This window comes from Oryx dammah, unplaced genomic scaffold (genome assembly GCF_014754425.2).
Source record: "Oryx dammah isolate SB20612 unplaced genomic scaffold, SCBI_Odam_1.1 HiC_scaffold_13, whole genome shotgun sequence".
NCBI lineage: Eukaryota > Metazoa > Chordata > Mammalia > Artiodactyla > Bovidae > Oryx > Oryx dammah.
This window is the reverse complement of record NW_024070197.1, coordinates 16,103,320-16,127,830: the sequence shown is the minus strand read 5'-3', so window position 1 is coordinate 16,127,830 and position 24,511 is coordinate 16,103,320. Positions and strand designations below refer to the sequence as shown.

The 24,511-nt window shown below is 47.7% G+C and overlaps 1 protein-coding gene across 1 annotated transcript in view; it reads left to right on the top strand.

Moving 5' to 3' along the window:
- Positions 1–24,511, top strand: part of SAMD4B (sterile alpha motif domain containing 4B) — a 36,289-nt gene that overhangs the window by 5,970 nt on the left and 5,808 nt on the right. The window contains exons 2-7 of the mRNA XM_040252695.1: positions 7,277–7,702; positions 16,720–17,190; positions 21,750–21,989; positions 22,548–22,657; positions 22,814–22,900; positions 23,634–23,976. Of these exons, the coding sequence (XP_040108629.1) occupies positions 7,507–7,702; positions 16,720–17,190; positions 21,750–21,989; positions 22,548–22,657; positions 22,814–22,900; positions 23,634–23,976 (1,447 nt within the window). The 5' untranslated portion in view covers positions 7,277–7,506. The remainder of the gene's footprint in view (positions 1–7,276; positions 7,703–16,719; positions 17,191–21,749; positions 21,990–22,547; positions 22,658–22,813; positions 22,901–23,633; positions 23,977–24,511) is intronic.

Here is a 24,511-nt window from a genome sequence, read left to right as displayed (position 1 = left end):
TCCTTTCCCTCATGGATCTTCCAGTCTAAGTGTTTCCGGAAGAGCTATAGCCTTAGAAGAAACACTTTTTGACAATGATATCAGACCAAAGATTCCTTCCTACTGGGGAGATGAGGAAGATTGGGGAACACATGAACCCAGATCTGACTGATGAAAAGGAACCAGCCATATGATGACCTGGGGAAGGACATTTCAGGTAGAGGAGTCAGCCAGCACAAAACCCCTGAGATGTGTAAGGAGATCAGTGTGGCTGAAGCCTAAGTGAGGCAGAAGGGGCAGGGGCTTGGAGGCATTCACAGAGGCCAGATTATCTGGGGTCTTGTGGGCCATGGAAAGGAATTTACATTTTCACTTACAAGCATTTGGAAGCTCTTACAGGATTTCTAAAGCAAGACAGTAACATGATCTATTTGTTTTTAAAGAAAATTTGGTTTCTGCAAGGAAAATGGGCAAGAATGGAAACAGGAGGCAATACATTCATCTAGATTAGAAAGGATGATGACTTGAATATGGTGGTAGCAGTAAAAATGCAGATACAGATACATGTTTGGTGTTGAGCAAACAGGAGTTGATGGTGGGATTAGAGCGAGGAATCCAGGATGATAATACTAGCTAACATCTCTGGGAGGGTATTTATGCCTCACAACTCTGTAAGTGCTATTATTAAACCCATGTTACAGATGAGAAAACAAGCACAAGGTAAAATCACTTACTCCAAATTATGCAAATTTCCCATAGCTCCCCAGGCTGTGTTATCTTCCAAGAGGCCTTTCCTGGCTTTTCCCCTCCCCTCCTTCCCTTCTCCAGGACCATTCATACAAAAGCCATAGTCTTGGTTGAGGCAATAATATATATATTTTGTACACAGATTTTAGGAGTTTCTGAAAATAATGGTTTTCATAAGACAGAAGTTGGGCTCCCTTGGCTTCTCACATTCTCCTATTCTTCTCAAGTTGAGATAGTGAATTAACCATAGGTAACTAGCCTATTATCTTATTCATGAAATGAACAAGTTCTTCCAGGGCCTACATGGATGTTCTACGAGGGCTAGGGATAGGTGGGAAGGCTAATAGGACCCCTCATTTGTCCAGAGATGTTGGCATTAAAGGGTGTACACTTTGGTTGAACTTTCTAGGCAGTAGAAAGGAACATACAGGAGGCTGTAGCATTATACACAGAAATAAGCAAGAACTCTGAAACCAGAGTGCTTGGCCTTAAAAATCTCAGCTTAGCTGTGTAATCTTGGATAGGTGACTTAACCTTCTCTGTGTGCCCGTGTCTTCATCTGTAAAATGAGGATATGTATATATGTGTTTATAGTTTTTGAGATCATACAAGCTCATCAATGGAAAGCTACTAGCATAAGGCCTGCACATAATACAATATGTGATATGTGAAGACATGTGAAACATCATTCTGAGTATCTTATGTACATTGTTTCATTTCATCCTTAAGCTTCACTGAGGAAGAAACTGAGTTACTTGTGGAAGATCAGCATGGCAAATTAGTGTCAATAGGAGAGCTCTGGTTCAGCCCCATTTGACTGACTCTGCAGTGCTACTTCTGAGAGAGGATAGCTGACCTCCAGAGGAGCTTCCTGTATGTGGGCTGCTTTTCACTGTTTGGAGAAAGAGCCAATGACTAGTTTTTCCTGGAACATCTTAGCCAGTTTTTGACTCCATTTCCCTCCTTCCAGGGTTGGAAGATGCTTCTCAAGAAGGTTCCTTCGTCTCTTAGAGACCAAGTATGGTAGCCATATTGTTGGATTATTTGAAGGACTTAACCAGAAGGGTTCCCTCTAGTGTCTTTTCTCAAAGACAGGGAGTCATTTTTTGACACCTAAGGATAAAGAGACCAGAGCAGTGGTGAATTCTCCTGTATGGGAACAGTCAAGGCTTAAAGTTGAAACATTAAGTGGTAAAAACCCAAATCAGACTGGCCTCGGCCCAAAAGGAATTTGTTGGTTCATGTAACTGAAAAGTCTGGGATGGGGAGGTGGGGTGAGAGGCTTCCAGCTAGCTAGAGACAGGTCTTCTGACGATATGAACAAGTCTCTCTTTTCTCTCCACTTTTGACTTTGCTTTCATCTGTATTGGCTTCATTCTGAGATGGGCACTCACTGTGAGGTAGCAGCAGTGGCAACCAGGAATATTAAGAAATAGTGTATAATCTGAGCAGCCCTAACCAAGAACTTATTTTCCCTAGTATTTACAACAAAGTCCAGGGAGGGCTTTCCGTGGCCAAGTTTTACTTTATGTCTACTCTTGGATCCAAGAAGGACAGTTAATTCTTCAAAGGGAATTTAGGGGCCTGGTACCAGAAGATGGGTGTGGATGTTTGGCAGGCAAATCCACTGAATCCATCATAGTAATTTGCTACCACAGTAAGATGCCTTCAAATAGTCAGTGCTGATGCTTTTGCCCTGGCTAATCTCACCAAGCCAAGTCATCCTTTCTCACTGTTGCCAAGCACCCAGGAGAGAAGCTGGAGGCCTTTGGCCCTTTGGTGGAAGAAAGCCATCCAGTCCTCGTCTGCAGTTACCATCCAGACCAAACACCCAGCATTCTTCTGTCTAAAACATAGGAATACTTCCTTTAGGGGTTATTTTTAATTATTCATTTATTTTTATTGAAGTGTAGTTGATTTGCAGTGTTGTGTTAGTTTCTCATGTACAGCAAAGTGAATCAGCTATGTATGAGTAGTCTTTTTCATATTCTTTTCCATTATTGTTTATTACAAGATATCGAATATAGTTCCCTGTGCTATACAGTAGAACCGTGTTTTATCTGTTTTATATATAGTAGATTGTATCTGCTAATCCCAAACTCCTTATTTTTCCCTCCCCTGATAGTGGCTGTTTGTTTCCTAAAGCCCCAGGGTTTCATGCAGAGTCTCCAAGCCTTCCTTGGACACTAGGTCCTCTCTCCTCATCATGTTTCCTGAGCAGTGGAATGGCTTGACCTCTAAGCCCTTGCTAAGTGTTAGCTGCTCAGTGGTGTCCAACTCTTTGGAACCCCATGGATTGTAGCCCACCAGGCTCCTCTGTCCATGAGATTTCCCAAGCAAGAATACTAGACTGGGTTACCATTTCCTTCTCCAGGGATCTTTCAGACCCAGAGATCAAACCCCAGTCTCCCACACCGCAGGCAGATTCTTTGCTGTCTGAGCCACCAAAGAAGCCCTTGAGAGGGGTATATATCAGACTTTGGATCTTTTCACAGTTTCTGTCTATCTGACCTAAGCCACAGGCTTTGTTTCTTCTATATAGGGTTCATTGTTGCTGTTTTAATATGAATTCATTTCCAACATTTAAAAATAGGGGAATTTTAATTTAAAAATCTAGATTTCTGGCTCCTCTTTAAAAAAAAAAAAAAAAAACTAACAATACTGGACCCAAATTCCTACATGGCAGCAGTTGAGTAGAGCTCAATAGTAAATTCTCCCTTTAGACAGTGTGTGTGCTTTTCAGCTCACCATTGCACTCACCGATCTGCTCCATTCAAAATCTGCCTTGTAAGCATCATGTTTGAGATCCTACTGTGTCCCAAGGCTTTGCTTCTAGCATTTGGCTTGGGGAAGAAGCTGGATTAATGTTCAGTCAGTAGTTTTATTTCGGGGGCACAGTGCTGTTGCTTAGGAAAAGTAGCCACCCAGTAAAAATGTTTATAGGCAAGAGTGCACAACTTAGGTCTGTTTGTGGAGTTGGTCATCTTTTTACCGTAAACACTGTTGGCATAGCAAACATCCCATCACAAATGTTCCCTCTGAAATAGTAACATGTCCTTCTGTCTTATGCGTTGCCACCCAGTGAAGGAATCCCTCCCACTCCCAAGGGATGTTCATCCAGCCTCTGCTTGACCACTTCCAGCAGCCAGGGAGCTTATTACCTCCTCACATGGCAGCCAGTTCCATTCTTGGACAGATACATTATTTTAAAATTCTTCCTTATGTTGAGGCAGCTGCTGTCTCCTTAGGACTGAAAGCCACAAAATACTGGAGCTGGGAAGGGAAACTGACTTTTTCAGGCACATGAACTACCACTCGTCTGTCCAGTATCCAGGGCAAACATTGATAATCAATCACAGCACTCTCTCACTGAGCCAGAAAGTAGAATGCTGCCTTAGATTTCTTTAAAATTAAATTTATCTTTAAAAATTACAAAAGTAATTTGAGTTCATGTGGAACTAGTGAAAGAGCACAAAGTTATATGAAAAGAGTATAACTAATTCCTCCCTCTCCCCAAGGTAACCAATGTGAACGGCACAGGGTGTATCATTCTACACGTTTTTCTATATACATAGGTGCATAGGCATTCATATATAATATATATAAGGAGTTTATATACAGGTTTTTTTTTTTCACTTTACAAAAATGACTGAACACATTACTATGTACTTATGGACTAACCATAACACTCTACGTTGTAGTTAAAGGTCAAACACTACACATAGGTAGGAGCACATTGTTTGTATTCGGCTGTCAGAACCAAGCACATTTTTAATTACTACATAATATCCCCTTGTATGAGATATTCTCCAATTTATTAATCGTTCTCCACTGATGGATATTCCTATTGCTTCATTTTTTTAGGATCCTTCTCACCACAGTGTTCCAGGCAACCACTACCAATTGATTGGAGTTAGCCTGTGAGGTAAAACCCACTTGTCATGTCTAACCAGTCTAGCTCCTTATCTCACACATCCTAGAGAAGGGAAACAGACTAGCTCAAAGATTAAAGTGACACAGTGGCTGGGGCAAGACTAGAACTTAATTTTCTTGACTTTCAACATTTCTCATGTCTCAGGTTGCCTCTCACTTAGAGCCATCTACCCTGATTCTCCTCTGGAGTAAATAAACAACTCTTAATTCTTCTGTGCGCTACCCCTTCAGGTATTTCAAGTCAGTTATGCCATTCCTCCTGAGTCTTCTCTTCAGGGGAAATTTCCCCAGTGCCTTCAAATTTTTCTCTTAGGGCAAGGTTTCCAAACCACTTTGCCATCCTTTTGATCACTCCTTCGGTTGTCTTTGCCCCAAGGGCTGCAGAAGTCCCAAGTGTGGCTTCCATGCTTACCTTCATTCCTCCATTCATTCAGTAGTGAGTATGTGTTGAACATCTTCTAAGTGCTAGTCACTATTCTGGGCCCTGGGCAGCTGTGTAGCTTGCAATTGTTGGGAAGAGAGAAACAATAAACAAATAAGATATCTGAGGGTGCCAAACTATATAGAATAAATTCAGTAGAGTGACAGAAATTTCTTAGATTTGGATGATCAGGGAAGATCTCTCTGAGGAAGTGACACTGAGCTGAGACCTGAGTGACAAATAAAAGCAAGCCATAGATAGGTTGGGGGAAGCTGTGCATAAGTCCAAGTGAACAAGAACTCGGTACACAGTGAGGTTGGAGCGGCCACCAGAGTCTTACAAGGAGCCCTCTACGTATTTTATTTAAATGCAGTGAAAAGTCATTGGAGGATTTTAAGCCAGGGAGGCAATATTTGATTTGTCATTGGGTTGTTTGGTTTTTTTTTTTTTTAATGTATTTATTTTTATTTTTGGCTGTGCTGGATCTACATTGCTGCTCAGGCTCTTCTCTAGTTGCAGGGAGCAAGGACTACTCTCTAGTTGCGGTGCTTGGGCTTCTCATTGCAGTGGCTTCTCTTGTTGCAGAGCACAAGCTTTAGGGCCCGAGGGCTTCAGTAGTTTTGGCATGTAAGCTCAGTAGTTGCAGCTCATGGGCTCTAGAGCACAAACTCAGTAGTTATGGCACCCAGGCTTAGTTGCTCTGTGGTGTATGGGATTTTCCTGGACAAGGGATCAAACCCGTGTCACCTGCATTGACAGGCAGATTCTTTACCACTGAGCCACTGGGGAAGCTCCTGATAGGTCTTTTAGAAAGATTTCTGGGAGGGTTGTTTAATTGGGAATAAGGTTTCATTTCCCCCCACATTTTCTCTTGTTTCTTGTATCCAAAGGGATCGACAGCCAGGCCAGTTTGCTCTATTCAGGTGGTCCACGAGGGTCTGTAAGGTGAGGCACTGCCGTTGCCAGGTGCACCTCCCAGCTGTCCTCAGCAGGAGCTTGGACATTCAGGGAGATGGCAGTAGCTCCCTAAGACCTAGCCCAGCAGGTTCAATGAGTCTTTGTATGGAGTTCTCAGTCCTCTTGGCAGCCAGAGGGAGATGGAGCCAAATGTGGTTTGGGGATGGAGCCAAGGGCACTGGTTTCAGGAGAGTCAGGGGAAATGTGAGTGGAGACCTGGATCAGGAGCCACTTAAAGAAAGGCTTCAGAGTAGTGTCCAGAAACCAATCAACTGAAGCATAGATCTGTTGTCTGCCCAGTTGACACAGCTTCTGTGTGGTTCCTGCCTAAGGAATTTGGACACTTTCTTGCTTTGGAGTTCTTAACATTTGATGTATCCCCTTCTCAGGTTAGTATCCTCTTGGCTTTTAGGAAAATGGATGACAAGCTGGCATCTCTGAGAGCCAAGGGGGCATCCCACTCCAGAGGACTTGAGTCAGGAGTATCCTTAAGGGAATGAGGAAGAAGGCTGGGAGAGATTCACCTCAGAGCAAGGGTAGATGGGGTCTTAGAGATCAGAGTGGGAGAGCTGGGTTGGAGGGGATGAGATCCCCTCCACCCCACCAGCATGTTAGAGATCTTTGAAAAGACCTCCTACCGTTAGGCACTCAGTTGCTGATCAGATAGCTATCCATGTACCTGAGATCTCCACTGGGGTCACCACTCACCCATATCCCAGCTTTGTGCATCTTAATTTGAAATAATACACAGACTCTGTAGGATCCTTTTAGCAGGCAAGCAGTGACTCGGCCCAGCCCCCTAGAGGAGGTGACCAGAGATCAGCAAGGTTGGGACATGTGCTCAGCATCACATGTCTGCTTAGTCATGTCACCTGCGGCCAGGTCTCCATTAACTCACATCTTTTGCCATAGTGTGCATTGTCTCCTATTTCCATCTAGAAAATCTTACCAACTTACTCTCTGCTTTAAATCCACTTCCTTTGGCCCTGTGACAGCCAGAAGTGAGGGGCAGCATCTTCTCCTTTGTCTTGAGTCTCTGAGTCCCAATCAAGACTTTTCTCTGGCTCTGAAGGTTGGAGGGAGAGTTGGCTTAGTATCTGGTGTTGGCTTTGTCTTTCTCCCAGGAGCTCAGCAGAGTTGAGCTAAAGGGGAAGATATGAGGCCTCCTTAACCTCTGAACCCACACTCACCAGACCAGTTCTAGCCCCTTCTCTCTGACCCGCTTTCTTCCTTTCCCAGGAGCCTGGAGAGGCGTGGCTGGAGCCACCCCAGCCTGGAGTGGCTGGACCAAGACCTCCCCCGATGTAAGCAGGTGTCCTCTTCCCCTATCACCCATTGCCACTACGCCAGGGAACGTCCTCAAGCCCTGGCCCTCAGGGGAGAGGAAACAGGAGCCCGGAGCCGAGACCATGTGACGGCGCTGGCCCTCGCCACCGCCGTCCCCCCACCCTGGCCCCAGGCCTGGCACCATGATGTTCCGAGACCAGGTGGGCATCCTTGCTGGCTGGTTCAAGGGCTGGAATGAGTGTGAACAGACAGTGGCCCTGCTGTCACTTCTGAAGCGAGTCACGCGCACCCAGGCTCGCTTCCTGCAGCTCTGCCTGGAGCACTCACTGGCAGACTGCAATGACATTCACCTGCTGGAGTCGGAGGCCAACAGTGCTGGTGAGTCTCCACCCCCAGAGATGGGCGCAAGGTGGGAGGGAGACCTGGGATGGAAACAGATGTCAGGTGGCTGAGGAGGCCTACCCAGCAACGGTGCTAAGAAATGTTCTAGGTTTGGTGGTAGGTGAGGAATCCCTGACCTCTGAAGTCATCATCATGTCTCTTCTGGGGCTTTGCTGCCAGAAATCCTCAGACGTGGAATGGGCCACTCCTGGGGGAGTGCAGTGCAGACTAGAAACTACCCACAGCAGAGGAGGGATCACATAGGGCAGCTGACAAGAACAGAATGAAGCCATTACCTATGAAAGGGGGATGGAAGGTGAGCATTCATTCATTTCTCAAGCTCCAGGACATCAGAGCTAGGAGGGAATTTTAGAACTCTTCCAAAAGTTACAAGTCATATTATCCTTTACCCCCCTCGAAGGTAGGTTGCACCTAAGGCATAAACAGTTTCAAGAGAGTTTTGAATTTACATGTAGTCCAAATCCGTTTCCTGAACACTCAGTAAAGAAGTACTCTTTGTCTCATGAGGGTGACACTGGTTGTGGGTGAGCAAGGCTTCTCTAGAACCTCTCCCTCACACCTGAAGTGTAGATAGAAGTCAGTCCAGAGAACTATCTCACAGGGCACTGCTGAAGCCATTCAAGCCTTCTGGGGCTTCCCAAGTCTGGATGGAGAGGTGTTGACCTTGGTGACAGGTGGGAGAGATGGAAACCAAAGTGAAGTGAAAGTCGCTCAGTCATGTCCAACTCTTTGCAACCCCATGGACTATACAGACCATGGAATTCTCCAGGCCAGAATACTGGAATGGGTTGCCTTTCCCTTCTCCAGGGGATCTTCCCAACCCAGGGATTGAACCCAGGTTTCCCTCATTGCAGGCGGATTCTTTACCAGCTGAGCCATAAGGGAAGCCCATGGAAACCAAAGAGAGGGAGTATATGCACCTGAAAGCTAGCTGGATGGGGGTGGTACCCAGGGACCCATGTACAGTGTGCCCTAATGTTTACACCTTCTTCCTCATGATAGCAGTTTACACTGAGTCCCTACAAGCCAAGTACTAACTTTGCTTATATAGTAACTTTGAAAAGTGTTCTTCATGACTCTAGAATCAGACTGTCTAGGTTTAAATCCCAGTTCTGTCACTTGCTATATAATCAAGTAACTTCACCTTTCTAAGCCCTGGTTTCCTCACCTTAAATTCAAGATGATAACTGTGCTTACCTTATAGGTTAGTTATGGGCCCTGAGAACAATGTCTGGCATGCAGTAAACACTCAATAATGTTAATTGTTGTTTTTATTGTCAGTAACTCGTTTCGCCCATATAACAACCCCTTGAGATAGGTAATGTTGCTCTCCCCTTTTTATAGGTGAGAAAAATCATCATGGGATGCTAGGATTGGGATTTGGGAACCCCCAGAGCTGCTTCCACCTCTTCTGAGGCCTACCCACCTTAGCAGTCACCTTTACTTTGAGTTTTTTTTTTACAAATCACAGAAGTGCCATGGTTTTAGGGGAAGTCAGTTCCTCAGGCCAGGAGTCACCAGCTTATGCTCCTGTCTCAGACAGTGAGCAGCAGGAACCAAGCTTGGCTGCAGCCAGCTCACACCTCAGCTGTTTCACAGTTCTCCCATCCTCCCCACCAAGGAGGGTTCTTCTGTGTTCTAGCACCAGGGCAGGGGATCTGTGGTTGTGGTATGGCTGTACCCCCAGCATAGGAGCTCCTTTGGGGCAGACCAATGTCTTAAGCAGCTTGGTCATGCATCCCCACCATCCCATTCTGAGCAGAGAGTTGGATGAGCCCTGGGTGCCAATCCTGGCCATCTATCAGAATCACTGGTTGCTTACTGCCGTTTATTTACTAGAGCATTTTTAATTTTTGCTTTTTGAAATTTGCAGTAAAATCAAACCATATGAAAGCTGAAAAGTGAGGTCTCCTAGACTTCCACATTCCCAATTTGTGTATGTTTTATAAGAGATTCTGTGCACATTAAAGCACATTCTGCACTTGAGTACATTCAAGTTCTCCCTCCAGCTTTTTCATTATTTTGATGGTTTTAGCACATAGAGCATCACACATATTCATTTATTTGTTTTTTTTTCCACTTAAAAATGGAACTTTAGGATCATTCCTTATTCAACACATACACATATACCTCATTGTTGTTAATGGCTGCTTGATAATAAGAATAGTAAAGTAACAGAGAGCCTGACCTGTGTATCAAGCAGTGCTTTACTTATATTATTCATAATCCTCACAACAGCTCTGTAAGGAAGATCTTATAATTCCCCCATTTACAAATGAGACAGGTCTGTGACTTGCCCTGATTGTACAACTGGTCAGAGGTGGAGCTGGAGTTTGACTCTAAAGGTCTTGCTCTTAAAAGGAGTACTATATTGAGTACCCTTTAAGCATCTCTAGGATAAAGTCCTAGAATTCTGTGGGACTGCTAGTTTAAGTTATATACATTTAAAATATCTGTTGTTACCACATTGCCCTTGAAAGACATGACATACCTTATACCAAGAACCTGAAACCCATCTCAGACAGTTGGCCTTAAGATGTTGTGGTTAATGCCTGTCCTTGAGAAATGCCTTGCAATGACTTGACTTGTGAATGAATATATAAATCAAGGTCTTTATCCCCAGCCCCATGTCAGGTGGTAAGAATAAAACAAGTTGGTACTTAGGTGGATGGAGAGTTTGGGAAAACTTAGAGTGAGGGAAGAGAGGGCAGGCCATGGTGTGTTCTGGAGTCAGCAGGAAGCCTGCCAGGATTAGAGCAAAAACATGACTGGAAAGAGAGGTGATCACAGAGATCAGTCCCTTGGACCCTGAATGCCTCGTCCTAATAGGCATGGGGGCTCAAAGCCTGTGTTTCCTGTCTCACTCCCAACCTCACTGGTGAAGGAAGGAGCTGCGCGCTGCACTTGGAGACCTGCCCTGTAGGAGGAGCTCTGCATTCTCTTGTCCATTATGGCTTTCCCATCCTGTTGTGTTTCCCAAATTTGCATCATCATCAGAATCACCTGATGGGGGAGAATGTGACCTAAAATCAGAGTCCTGGGCCCCTGTCCCAGACCCACTGAATCAGAATCCTTAGAGGATAGGCCTGTTAATGGGCACCCTGGTTCTTCTGCTGACTAGGCAGTTTGAGAGATGATTCTGTACTGATGATTCATTTGTCATGGGACATGAGAACAGGAATCAGGACACCTAAGAGTTCTAGATCAAGCTGTCTGTGCCACTAACACCTCTTGTGACCTGGGCCAGCCCCATCCCTCTTGGGCCTGAGGAGTCTCATCTAGACAAGGAAGGGATTGTTCTAGATACTCTCCAAGTGCAGCAGTAGTTCCTAGTATTTTATGGAATGGGCACCTCAGAGAACCTGTCCCTCCTTCCCACCAAGATGCACACTTACCCTGCAAACCAAGTCTTTGAGTTCTGTTGGTCTACCTTTTCTTGGATAAGGATTACCTATTATAGGGTCTGATGCTCTTTTTCAGTCCCTTTGGGCCAGGAGAGCAGAACAGTGAGGCAGATTCTCTGCCTTTTTCTGGGGTTTGTACTTCATGTCTCACCCACCCAACCCTGCTACTTCTTTCAGTTCTCCCAGGGAGAGCCTGGGTTCGAGTTTGGGTCTGGGTCAGAGCTGCTTACCCTCCCATAGCCTCCTCAGAATGGGCCAGAGAGTACAGAGAGCTGAATTTTGGTGAGTGGGTCCCCATGGTGGCTTCATGTCAGAATCACTTTATGAAAAGAACCTGAGGCCTAGGTCCTATCTCCAGAGATTTTGGTGTTTTTTTAAGCTTGCTGTTTGGCACTTGTGTGCATTCAGTGGAGAACTGCTGTTCTTGTTGACACTGACTCTGGGTGGGCCCATTAAGGTGGTGAGGGTACTGTCACATGACCTACTGGAAGTGGAGAGTTGGGAGGCATGGAAGAGGCACTGGTCTGGGCTGTCCTTTCCTCTCAAGCAGCTAGAAGGGTAGAAGGAAGTCCCCCAGCCCACGCAGCCAGTGTTGGTTTCATGGAAGCAGAGTCTGAGATAAAACCTGGAAACAGAAAAGCAACACCCCAAGGGTCTCTGGAACCAGGGAAGGAGAAGCCCCAGGTTTCCCCTTGTCAGTATCCCTGTTCCTTGTCTCAGTGCTGTCTGCCCTGCCTACTTGTAGCTACAAACAGTAATCCTATCACCCGTGCCCCACCCCCACCTTCCCATGATGACTTGGAGCCCAAGGGTGGGGCCCGGGAAGCTGAAGTCTCCTTCTCTCCCTGGTCCTCTGGCTTCCTGGGCCACATTTCCTGCGTTTCTTCTCTCCTCCTGTTCTCTGAGTCAGAGTCCCTGTATCCAGCAGGTTTAAGCCCTTCCCTCCTTGGCTCATTGAATCTGGGTGGGGAAACTGAGGTCAAGAGGGGGCTGTGGTTGAGTGAGTCACCCAAGCTCAACTCTGATACCTCCACCCTCCCCTTTCAAGCTCTACTAACACAGTTCATCAAACAAAAATGTGAGCCCCTTTGCCCTCCCCTACGTTTGTGTGAGATGGGGTGAAGCATAGAAGGGCATGTTGGAGCCAAAACCCAGCCCCTCTGACTAGTGCCACAGGCTGCCACGATTGTTGCAACAGCCCAGCATGTAAAAATGAGTTTCTTCTTATGGCAGTCTCCAAGATATATTTGGCTCCTGTGATTTGCAGCACCCAGGGTCATGACCTACTTAGCTCTGGTCACCTGGCCAAGGAGAGCACTTTTACACAGTCTCCCTCATCCTCTCTGGAGTCCAGGTTTGCAGCTTGGTGAGCTGCAGTCATTGACGTCATGGCATTCCCCAGTCCCCTCCCCCATCCGCCCACCTCCAGAATTTCATCACTGCATATTGTGCCTCTAGCTCAGAGGAACCAGAAACGTGTCTGTTTTTGGTAAATAACTGCATGAAATTCCCCACCCTTGTCGGGAATCTTAAGGGGGAGACCCAGATGTGCTCTCCTATGTGAATTGCTCCCTCCAGCCCCAAAATAGCTTGACTCTAGATCTCAACCAGCAGCCAACAACAATAATAGTTGAAGAGCATGGAGCAGTTAACACAGATCAGATGCTTTGCACGATTATCTCGTTGAATCTTTGAAACAACCCTGTGTTTTAAAGGCTTTAAATACCCTCATTATACAGAAGAGGAAACCAAGGCTCAGAGAAGTTAAAGGACTGGCCCACAGTTATACTGACTTGTGTCTTAGAGGCAAAGCTAGATTTTGAATCCAGGCAATTTTGCCTCTTGAACTTATACTCTTTACACCATGTAATCTGCTAGGACGTGAAACAGAGGGACTTGAGGACAGAGTGGTCCTAGACAGGGTATATTATACACACACAGACAATACTGCCTTCCAGGGGACCATCTGGGTTCAGCTGTACCAGTATTCATTGGGGCTCTGCTGTGCCTCAGCTCTGGGCCAGACTCTTCTGATCTGGGCAGGAACCTAGAAGTTTCATCCCCACCCATCATTTGCAGCCCCCGCTGGGCTCACCCCAAGGGCCCTGAGGCTGCCCAGAGTCCTTGGACCAGCTCCAGTGTTCACTGATGCTTTCCAGTCGTGAGAGGCCCACCCTTTTCAGCACATTGCCGCACAGATACGTGAACACACATTTCCCTAGGGTCAGCCTCCATTCATCTAAAACCACTTTCCCTTTTCACTGCAGTAGAACAAGGTCCTTCATTGAGCCCAACCCTTGGGACTCTTCTGTCATGTCCCCTGGCAGTACCAGAGGAGAAACTGTGTCCCTTAGCCCTGGAGTTCTGGCAGTACTCTGGGGGTGGGGGAGGGACTAGACAAGGCTTTTCTCTGTTCCAGATGCCTCCAGCTACCCTGTAAGGACTAAACAACAGCAACTGAGAGCATCAGGGTAGGGCTAAAGGGGTAGGCCAACTGCGCTGGAGGAGAAGGGAGAAAATCACCAATCACTGAGCCACATACTGAGTGTTTACTGGGGGCACGCTCGGTCAGGTGCTTCATGTGGGCTGTCTTCCCTAAATCCTCTTAGCAGCCCTGTGACCCCTCTTTTACAGAGGAGGAAGCACGTTGTCCCAGCATCTGTACCACACAGCTGGGGTGCAAGCCCTTGACTTTCTGTCCCTCGTCTTCAGTCACTGTATTTCTTCTTCCTTCTCATCAGGAACTGAAAACTTAGGGACTTAGTCAAGGAGATAGAGTGCCAGGGAGTTCCTTTCCCTGTGATCCAGTGCCATATAGAGGTGGGAGAACTCAAACAGTGAAGGCTCCCTGAAGTCAGGAAGACTTGTCCCACCTTGAAAAGATCTTTCGATATGGAGATGACCTAAGAGAATGCTTCATGGTCATGGGGAGCTAGTTCAGGAGATTAAAGATGGAGGGGATTAGGTTTCCTGGCCTTGTGTGCCAGGTCCTGAAAGGAATCTGGAAAGCCAGGAACAAGGGGAAGAAGAAGATAATGGCATTGGAGAGATATAGTAGAGGGTTATGGGATTATGTATTAGTACTGTTATTGTGTAGTTCTATTTTGGCCAGTACTGTGGATAAGCATGAACTGATGACTCTGAATAAATGGATGAACCCTTGAGCACTTTAACAGCTTAGGGCAGAAAGGCCAGGCAAGAATAGGTGCACTGATACGGCCAGGAGTTTGGACTTGTATGTATTTTGTTTTTTTAGAGCTACAAATGTAAGAATTAAAAGTTCATATGAATTCCCAAGCCACAGATTTCCAGACACATCATTAAGAGAAATAAATGTGTATAAAAAAGGTATTTCTCAGGTTTTTATGCCGTGTTCCCAGTGGCCAGGTGTCCAGCCTGTAGTGTGGGCAGAGGTGACCAGAAGTGCTTAGAGTATTAAGCCTTAAGGATATTGAGTTGAGACAACATTGGAGGCAGAGGGACCCAGGTCAGGGCTCACTTGAAATCCAGATGCCTGAAATTCTGAGGCTCTCCTGTATATGCCCATTCCTAGCCTCTCTGTTTCCTGGTCTGGGAGTTAGCTTATGCTTTGAGAATCTTTGTGGGTATTTGAAAAGAAGAAGCCTGTGTAAGGTATAACCACCATGGTGTTGGGAATGACAGCTGATGTTTACTGAGGACTTACTTCACGTCCTGCTTTGTGCTGTGGTCTAAATTCATAGCAACCATGCCATGTAGGAATAATTCTAAGTCTCTGTTTAAGCTAGAGAAAGTAGAGCTCTCTGCAATGATCAGGTTTATATCAGTAAGTAGGAGAGGAGGGACATGGGCCACATCACTACCTGTTCTTTTTCATCACTCACCCCTCTGGGGTCCTAGCTCCATTCAGCTCCTTTGTGCCTTTCTGAGACCTTACCATTAGCCCAATAACTCACCTCTCAGAACTCCCTTGTTTATTGTTGGAAGATCGTCACTGTGGATGCAGGTATGAGCTCAGTTGCCCAAGAGTGAGAAGAGAGTTGATCCTGGTCATTGTCTTTTTTTCTCAAGTGTTGGTATTCTTTGTCCTTTTTCCTTTCCCCGTCAGCATTACCTGCCATCCTCCGCTCCATTGAGCTAGTCGTGGAAGTGATAAAACAAAGTTTTCAAGGAGGGACAGTCAGTCCTATAACAGTTCCTTCCCAAGGCCTCCTTTGTGGGACTAGCTTGGGGCCTTATTCTCTGGGAGCTCACTTCTGAGAACAAGGAAGCCTCACTTATCTTCACAGGACAGATAGGCCCTCAGACTATGGGTTGGTATAGAAAGGAGACATCCCCAGATCCCCAAGGCGTGGAGTAGCCAGGAAAGACGTCCTGAAGAAGGACAGGTTTAGGCAATCCCATAAAAGGCTCATAATTTGGATAGGAGGAAGAAGACTGTTGCAGACTAAAACCTTGATTCTCAGCCTGAGTGTGGATGTTTGGATAAATACGGCATTTAGAGAGCTCCAGGGAAGATGGGGTATCCTAAACCAAGTCTTTATCTGGAAGAATGCCCTAGAAATGAAGGTGATGTTGGGCTAGGAGCTCTTGAACTTCAGTCTGTTGGTGCTGGTTGCCATTATAAGCTTCAGGTCAGGAACATGATATCCTGGTGTGCTTTAGGAAGATAAATCCATCTGGTATATGGAGTGAACTGGAAGGGTAGAATCTAGAGGCTGATTGCAGTTTAAAAAGCAGCCATCAAAAAAAAATAAAAATAAAAAAAAAAAATAAAAAAAAAATAAAAAGCAGCCATCAGCATTTATTAGATATGCTCTATATGCCAGGCCACATTCCATTTTTTATTAACTCATTGAATCTCAGAGCAACATTGTGAATTGGGTACTAAATTTTTCAGGTGAGGAAATCAGTGCTCTGTGAAGTTCAAGTGACTTTTCTAAGGTCAAGCTAGTAAGTTGGGGGAGTCCAGACCATCTGATTCCCAAGCCTAAGCTTTTTTTTTTTTGGCTGCACTACACAGCATGTGCCTGGAGAATCTCAGGGACGGGGGAGCCTGGTGGGCTGCCGTCTTTGGGGTCACACAGAGTCAGACACAACTGAAGTGACTTAGCAGCAGCAGCAGCACACAGCATGTGAGATTTTAGTTTGCCAACCAGGGACTGAACCCTGCCCTCTGCACTGGACTGCCAGGGAAGTCCTGAGCCCAAGCTTTTAACCAATATATTCTGTTGTCCTCCAAGTAAGGATGAAGGCTGTTTTGACAGGGGAAAGAGGGTAGAGGCCATGAAGGTAAGGAGTAGGGATACAACAAGAAGAGCAGGCCTGGGGACAGCAGGAGGGACTCAGGCTCCGGAGCGGCACGTTTGGCTGATGAGGGGCCATAGCAGGTTTCTGAGAGCAGGAGTGATGAAACTGGAAAAAAGAAAATTACCGTGGAAGCAGGTAGAGTATGTTAGCTATCTCCTATATGAGGGGCAAGATTGGAGTCATGAAAGGAGAAGGGAAGTGAGATTGGAGCTGAGGGAATGGACTGTAGACACCTTTCCTGGTTTTATGGAGGGTCCCCCCCCCCGGCTGCCCTGACATTCCATCTTATCCCCTCTGCAGCCATTGTCAGCCAGTGGCAGCAGGAGTCCAAAGAGAAGGTGGTGTCCCTCCTGCTGTCCCACCTACCCCTGCTTCAGCCGGGCAACACGGAGGCCAAGTCGGAGTACATGAGGCTGCTGCAGAAAGTGCTGGCCTACTCGATCGAGAGCAATGCCTTCATTGAGGAGAGCCGCCAGCTGCTTTCCTATGCCCTCATCCACCCGGCCACCACACTGGAGGACCGCAATGCACTGGCCCTCTGGCTCAGCCACTTGGAAGAGCGGCTAGCTAGCGGCTTTCGCACCCGACCTGAGCCCACGTACCACTCTCGCCAGGGCTCGGATGAGTGGGGTGGCCCTGCAGAGCTGGGCCCTGGGGATGCAGGGCCAGCCTGGCAGGACAAGCCACCCCGGGAAAATGGACATGTGCCCTTCCACCCACCCAGCTCAGTGCCGCCAGCCATCAACAGTATTGGGAGCAACGCAAATGCAGGTGAGGAGGTGGGAGTTCCTGGGAAGCCATGCCTACTTGTAAAGGGTCAGACTGGGCTCTCTCTTCACTCACTCTGTCCCTGGGCAAGTCACATAACCAACCTCTCTGGGCCTGTGAGTCAGTGTAGAGGTTGTGAACTGGCATTCCCAGAGCCATTTCTGACACGCCAACATGCTTTATTGAGCCCAAAGTCAACAAAACTTTGGTTTTATTTTGTTACATTTTAAAATAAATCAGCAATGTAAGGAATTTTCCCCTAAAAATCCAGATTTCAGCTTTTCTTAAAAAATCAAATGATCAGGTAAATCAAGGCCTGTGGTCTGGTGGCAGTCATAAGATGGAGTTAAATATTGGTTACCACCTTTAGACCCTACACGTGTCCCAATAGGCCTCTGCCGCAACCATCCGACTTTGGGCACGTGTGATAACTGCCTGACCTCTGAAAGCATTGAGTTAATGACCATAATTTGAAGTTCTTTCTAGCTCAGACATTCTGGATTTTTGTATCTGGCTCCAGCTTACCAGACTCATTTCTGAGAAGTGTATGTTTGTAAGCCTGTTCATATAAGATGTAACTCATACTGCAAGGCATTGGTAATAGTAGGTAACATTGTTTAGCACTGACTGTGCTAGGTGCTCTGTTTTTAAAAGCATTTTGCAGGCATGGTCTCCTTTAATCTTCATCACAACAGTATCGTTAGCCCCATTCTGCAGATGAAGGCACTGAGATGCAAAGAGATGAAGTCTTGTATTCAAGGCCACAAAGCAAGTAGTGAAACTGGCCAAGGTTGAGACCAGGCAGCCTGATACCAATGCTTGCCTCTGATGCTATGCTATCCTTCAACTAAGTGGTCTCAAAATGACTCTCCTAGTTAGTACCTCCAGAGGCTGGGGTGAGCAGGAGGGGCTGGTATTCCAGTCAGATTTTTGTTTTTTTTTTAATTTTTATTAGAGTATAGTTGCTTTCTGGTTTTTAAAGTGTTAGTTGAAATAAACAGGATAAAAGAGATTGACATTTCCAAGGACTGATGAAGTGGTAGTCACATGACCTGACTCAAGGCAAGAAGTTGCCAAGATTTAACCTCAAGATGCCGGCTGCCTTTTGCAAGCCCTGGTTAAAGCAAGCCAGGTGAGGGCGACAGTAAAAACGTTGCCTGTGCTAGGGGCAGGGTGAACCTTGGGTCTTTGGTACCGAGCTGTACGGCACCTACTATGTATCAGTTACCCCTGAGCCTCTTTCTTCCCCAGTTGAATATGGATATCCTAGTCATCTGCTTCCCTCCCAAGCGTTGGCAAGAATCAGGGGAGATAGAGGGGTAGAGGGGCATTTCCGGGAGCTCTAGCAACAACCCAAGGTGTCTTGGACCTTTTTTTCCAGTCTCAGAGCATGACGGTTTCTGTGTCCAACTTGGGAGGGTATATTGATAATTCTAGCTATAATATATTCAACGTTTAGTCTTTGCCAGGAGCTGTTCTGAGAACTTTATACTTAAAAATTCATTGGCTGAGTCACAGAAAAGTCACTTGTCCAAGGTGGTGTAGTCAGAATTAAATCCCAGCAGTCTGTGCTACACCGCCCCCACCTAAAAGTGACCCTCCCGAAGATGCTCATCAAGGGGAGGGGGTCATCCATGCAGGGTGCCCATACTTGCAGCAACTTTAAAAGACCAGGCTGGAACAGTGTTGGATAGGGGATTTGAACCAGAAGAGAAATTGGGACATTTCAAGTAGAGGGCATAGCATGGATTGAAGGTATAGGGATGTCAAATTGGAGGGAACGGTATGTAGACGGGTCTGGCAGGGATGGAGAGGTGCAGGGATTTAAATGAGTAATAGCCGTAGCAAATACTCATGTTTACCATGGGCCTGCCCCTGTACCAAAAACTTCACATGAAAGTGGAAACAAAGGAGGAAATGAAGTGACTTGCCCAGGCTCGTGAAGTTAATAGGTGGCTGAGCCAGAATTTGAACTCAGGTCTGTCTTGACTCTCAGATCTCAGTATGTTCAGTTCAGTTGCTCAGTCGCGCCCGACTCTTTGCAACCCACCAGGCTTCTCTGTCCATGAGATTTTCCAGGCAAGGATACTGGAGTGGGTGGCCATTTCCTTCTCCAGGGGATCTTCCCAACCCAGGGATCAAACCCAGGTTTCCTGCACTGCAGGCAGATTCTTTACCAACTGAGCTACAAGGGTTAGGGTCACATTTGGGGGCAAGGGCAGGGGGGCTTGAAGGATAAGATGAAGCTTTTCAATTTAAGGCAATTGCAGGAAACAGGAAGTCATTAAAATATTTTTGAGTGGGGAGCGAGGATTGGCCTGTAAGGGCAGGCAGGGTGGGTTTGGGGTTCTGCCAAGGACAGACCAGGGTTTCTTGGAGAGTGAGCGGCCCTGGATATCTGGCCAGCATTCCTGTTTTTATAGTTCTCATGCTGTGGCCAGCCTCCACCCTAGTGCGAGGCCAAGCAGGGCTTCTCAGGAACTGCACAATCGTTCCAATCAGGATAATTTCCTGTCCTCTCAGCCTCGCCTGCCCCCTTCTTGGCTGAGAGGGGAGAAAGGAGGAAGCTAGGGGCACCAGGACAAGCCAAAAAAAAAGCCCTGCATAAAGGGTTCTCTAGCCCCCCGCGCCAGAGGGTGACATCTATTACAAGTCCAGAGGCTTTGGAGGAGCCCCATGCAGAGGATCCCAGAGGTCACAGATAATGGGTGGAGGGTAGCCTTCATGGGTGGGATCAGTGCACTGCCCTCTCCCTCAGGTGACTTCCTGGTTAGGAGCATAGATAACTGTCACAGATGAGGGAAGGTGCTTTGGGGGCCTGTGCCAGGCTGGGTGTCCTGAACCTGGGTATCAGTGAGGCACTCACAGGAAACCCAGCCGTTCCATCAAAAATGAGGCTAGGGTTCTTCTGTCTCTGCCTCCTAACTCTTTGTGAGAACTGGGGTGAGGGACTTCTGTTCCCTAGACCTTGATGGTCTCACCTACCCAGCATGAGGCTTTTTGGCTTTGTTTTCTTTTCCTTTTTGACTTGGGGTACTTCTAGATTTCCTGTGTCAAGCTCAGAGGCCCCCTTAGCACTCTTAGGATAATGGGTGCCCTCCTTTTGGAGTCATTGAATTTTCAGGCATTCCTGTGTCTTGGCCTGTCTTGGGGATGCAGAAATGGTTGGGCAGGCTTGTCGCCATCCTACACAAGCCCAGATTCCAGTGGGAGGCAACCTAGGGAAGGGACAGCAGGGCTGGATTTGAGATAGCAGCACAGGGGCTCAGGGCACACAGAGGAGACAGTTGCAGAAGAGGGGACATTTGAGCCAGGAATGAAGGCCAAAGTGGCTGGCAGTTAAGGGTAGGTGACTGGTGAGCTAGGTTCGGAGTAGCATGCATAAAGGTCTGGAAGCTCGTGGGAACCTGCCTTGTCCTTAGAATCGTTAAAAATCAAATTGGATCCCTTTTCCTATCCCAGGAATGGGATGGATGGAGGATATGAAACATCCGGTGAATGAGGGCCTGGATTCACCCTTGTTTGGGCTCAGAACAAGAAAACATCCTTTGGGAAGTGTTGAAGCCCAATAATAGATGTTGACGAAGCAGTTTATGTACCTCATTCACTTATTTTACACATAATTGTGCAGAACCTCCTCTAGTAGAAACCCCCCTGTAATTACTGAGTTTAATTAATAATGTTTAAGACAGGATGGGGCCCTGTTGTCACAGGTCTTGAAGCAGGGGGTACAGTTATAAACAAGTGAACAGATAATTAGATAAGGTCATTTAAAGTTGTAATAGGTGCTGTAAGAAAGACAGGACATAGTAATATGATAGGAAGTTGGTGAGGAGGAGCTACTTCTGACTGAGGGTTCAGGGAGAGCCTCCGAAGAAGTGATGCTTTTTTGAGAGGAGACCTGGAGGAGCCAGCTGCCAAGATCAGGAGAACAAGGAGGAGGAGCAAGCTCAGAAGTCCTGAAGCTGGAACAAGCTCCACTGTTCCAGGAACAAATTGGGGGCAGGGGTGCGGCAAAGGCTAGAAAAGCTTGACCCAGAGGGATGAGTTATGAGAGATGAGACCTCAGAGATGAGCAGGGCCAAGGTCCTGCAAGGCCTTATAGGTGTTGGGAGGAGGGTTTGAATTTTATTCTTCTTGTAAAGGGAAGCTACAGGTAGGATTTAATCAGGGACTAAGTGGGTCAGATTTGCATTTAAAGGAAGATCAGTGTGGCTGTTGTGAATTGAATAGACTGTAGGGGGTGAAGATGAAAGCAAGAAATTTTGTGAGGAGGCTGTGATGGCAATTCCAGCTAAGGACTCCAGTGACTTAGCCCAGGGTGCTAGCAGAGAAAGTGGAGCAGTCCAGAGAAGGGGCTGACAGCTTGCTGATGGGTTGGGTAGGTAGGGGAATGAGGGAACTAGCAGCAGCTGGTAGGTAGTTCCCCTCAGACCCCAGGGTCCTTTCCCCTTGTTGGGTTCCGAGGCTGAGCTGCCATCCATGGCACTGACCAGGGGAACATGGTCTCCTGTGGTCAGATTCCCAGTCCTTACCTCTTGTCTCTCTCCCACTCCGGCCAGGTCTCCCCTGCCAAATCCACCCCAGCCCGCTGAAGCGCTCCATGTCGCTCATCCCCACGAGCCCCCAGGCCCCTGGTGAGTGGCCGAGTCCAGAGGAGCTTGGGGCCCGGGCTGTTTTCTCCACGCCCGACCACGCACCCCTCTCACCCCAGAGCAGCGTGGCCTCCTCTGGCAGTGAGCAGACGGAGGAGCAGGGCTCCAGCCGGAACACTTTCCAGGAAGACGGCAGTGGCATGAAAGGTACAGTTGGGGAGACTAGCTCTAGGACCTCCTCAAGAGGCTTGTGCAGAGCTTAAAAGGACAGAAGAGAGCTTGGAGCTGCCACCCCTCCCCACCCAATTCTTCCTCTTCTCACACCTGCTGCCCCTTGAGAAGGCGATACACGTCTGAGGAAAGTGGACAGTCCCTGGTCTAAGGGCTCAAGACTGAGCAGAGAGACCCCCACAGGTCCCAGCCTGATTAGGGAAAAGCCCCTGCACTCAGGCAGCCCAGTCTGACTAAGAAAGCTAGGACCTAGAGGTAACTGATGAAACAGAGGTTCCAGGAATACTTTTAAGGACATCAGAGGTTATCCTAGGACACGTCCAACCCAGCAACTCAGAAGGATAGGGTGTCCTGACCAGGGAAGGCCACCTGGAAGGGTCTGGCTGAAAAGTAGCATACGGATCCTGGGCTTCTCCCTACCTCCTTCCAATGTCCTACAACTTTTAAGGCTGCCTGTGACTGATGCCTGGTCCTTCCCCACAACTGTCACCAGGGCCAGATTCCTGACCTTATGCCCTCCCTTCTTTTCCGCAGACGTGCCCTCGTGGCTTAAGAGCCTCCGCTTGCACAAGTACGCAGCCCTCTTCTCACAGATGAGCTATGAAGAGATGATGACACTGACTGAACAGCACTTGGAGTCTCAGGTGAAGCTGAGGGGACCATCAGGGCAAGGTTGAGGGCAGTACCATTTTGACATGACCCTTGCAGTCCAAGCCTCCTCTCTTTGGGCCTTGTTGGGGCACCTTGAGTACCTTAACCTCCCATTTCCAGCTTCCTGTCCCCTTCTGCCCCCTCCACAGAATGTCACCAAAGGCGCCCGCCACAAGATAGCCCTGAGTATCCAGAAGCTGCGTGAGAGGCAGAGCGTCCTCAAATCCCTGGAGAAGGTAAGGACCTGGTATCCCCATCTCCAAGGTCAACTGACTGCCCAGTAGTGCTAATGGCTGAGGGCTCTGCCCATGTGGCCCCCTACCTTTGGATCTCTCCAACCCTAGGGATCCAGGCTCTGGGAACCAAGTGCAAGTCAGATCACAGGGCTCACTTGCTTGTGGCTAAGCTGAGAAGTTCTCCTCCCTGTCTGTCCTGGTCTGTGTCTCCAGAATCTTATCTGTTGACTCAACCCCTTCTCTTCCATTTCACTTTTCCATTTCTAACAGCTCTTTCTGATAGAGCAGAGTGTCTCCCTGTGCACACGATCTCTCTTTCCAGTTGGTTATTTCTTATCTGCACCCTATCCTTACATACCTGCCTGATTTGCATCCCTTTTCCTCTTTCCCTGCCACTTGCCTGCTGGTTTTTGCTCCCTTCAGTGTCTTAGTCCAAATCTGTGGGTTTGAATCTGGTTCCATCCTCAGTGGGACCCTGAGACCCCAGCATTAGCCCACCTTCTCCAGATTTCCATGGCACTCCACCTTGAAGTGGGGAAGAGGGAATATGTATGTACGAATGTGTGTGTATGTGTGTGTGCACACTCCGGCAGCACCTTTACCTGCCTTCTCTGTGTGGTGGAACCCAGGGTCCCGCCAGCTCTTTGCAGGGGCTGTTTGACCCCATACGCGTAGTCATTCTGCAGAGCTATAGGGATTGGCATGTGACCCAGGCTGTGTCTTCCCCACTCAGGATGTGCTGGAAGGCGGAAATCTGCGAAATGCTCTGCAGGAGCTGCAGCAGATCATCATCACCCCCATCAAGGCCTACAGTGTCCTCCAGGCCACCGTGGCCGCCACCGCCGCCACCACCTCTACTGCCAAGGATGGGGGCCGGGGGGAGCCACCGCTGCCAGGTGCTGAGCCTCCCCTGGCTCACCCTGGCACAGACAAGGGCAGTGAGACCAATGACCCTCCAGCTGCAGAGAGCTACCCCCCTCCACCAGCTCCGGCTCCCACTGATGGTAGTGAGCCAGCCCCTGCTCCTGTCGCTGATGGAGACATCCCCAGCCAGTTTACACGGGTGATGGGCAAAGGTGAGACCACCCAGGGCCCAGCAGGAAGTTCTGGGCCAGAATACTAACTGAACCCAGGCATCAGTGGTCAAATCCAGTTTAAATGATGGGAGCAGAACTTTTCAAAGCACCCTGGGGACTAGAGCACTAAAGAAAAAGACTAAGACTAAGGATGACAAGGCCCCTTCCCTCTGGCATGTCCAGGCTGATGATGAGAGACAGCCCTTACCCTCAAAGCATCTCCATCATGAGCAGAAGACGGGACATTATGTCAGTGGAAACTGCATACAGCAAAGAGTAAACAGATAAGGCGAATCCATTGGTTCTTTCAGAGGGGACTGAAGTCCACGGGATGGGTATCCTGATGCTCTTAATGGGCTCACCTTTTCCTAAGGCAGCACAGCGTAGGCAAGTTTGCACCTGGGTCTGAATTATTTTAGCTGTGTGACCTGAGGCAAGTGACTCAACCTCTCTGAGCCTCAGACTCGTCAGGCTAAAAATCCCTACATTGATGAGACTATCACAAGACTTAAAAGGAGAAAAAAGTATCATTGGC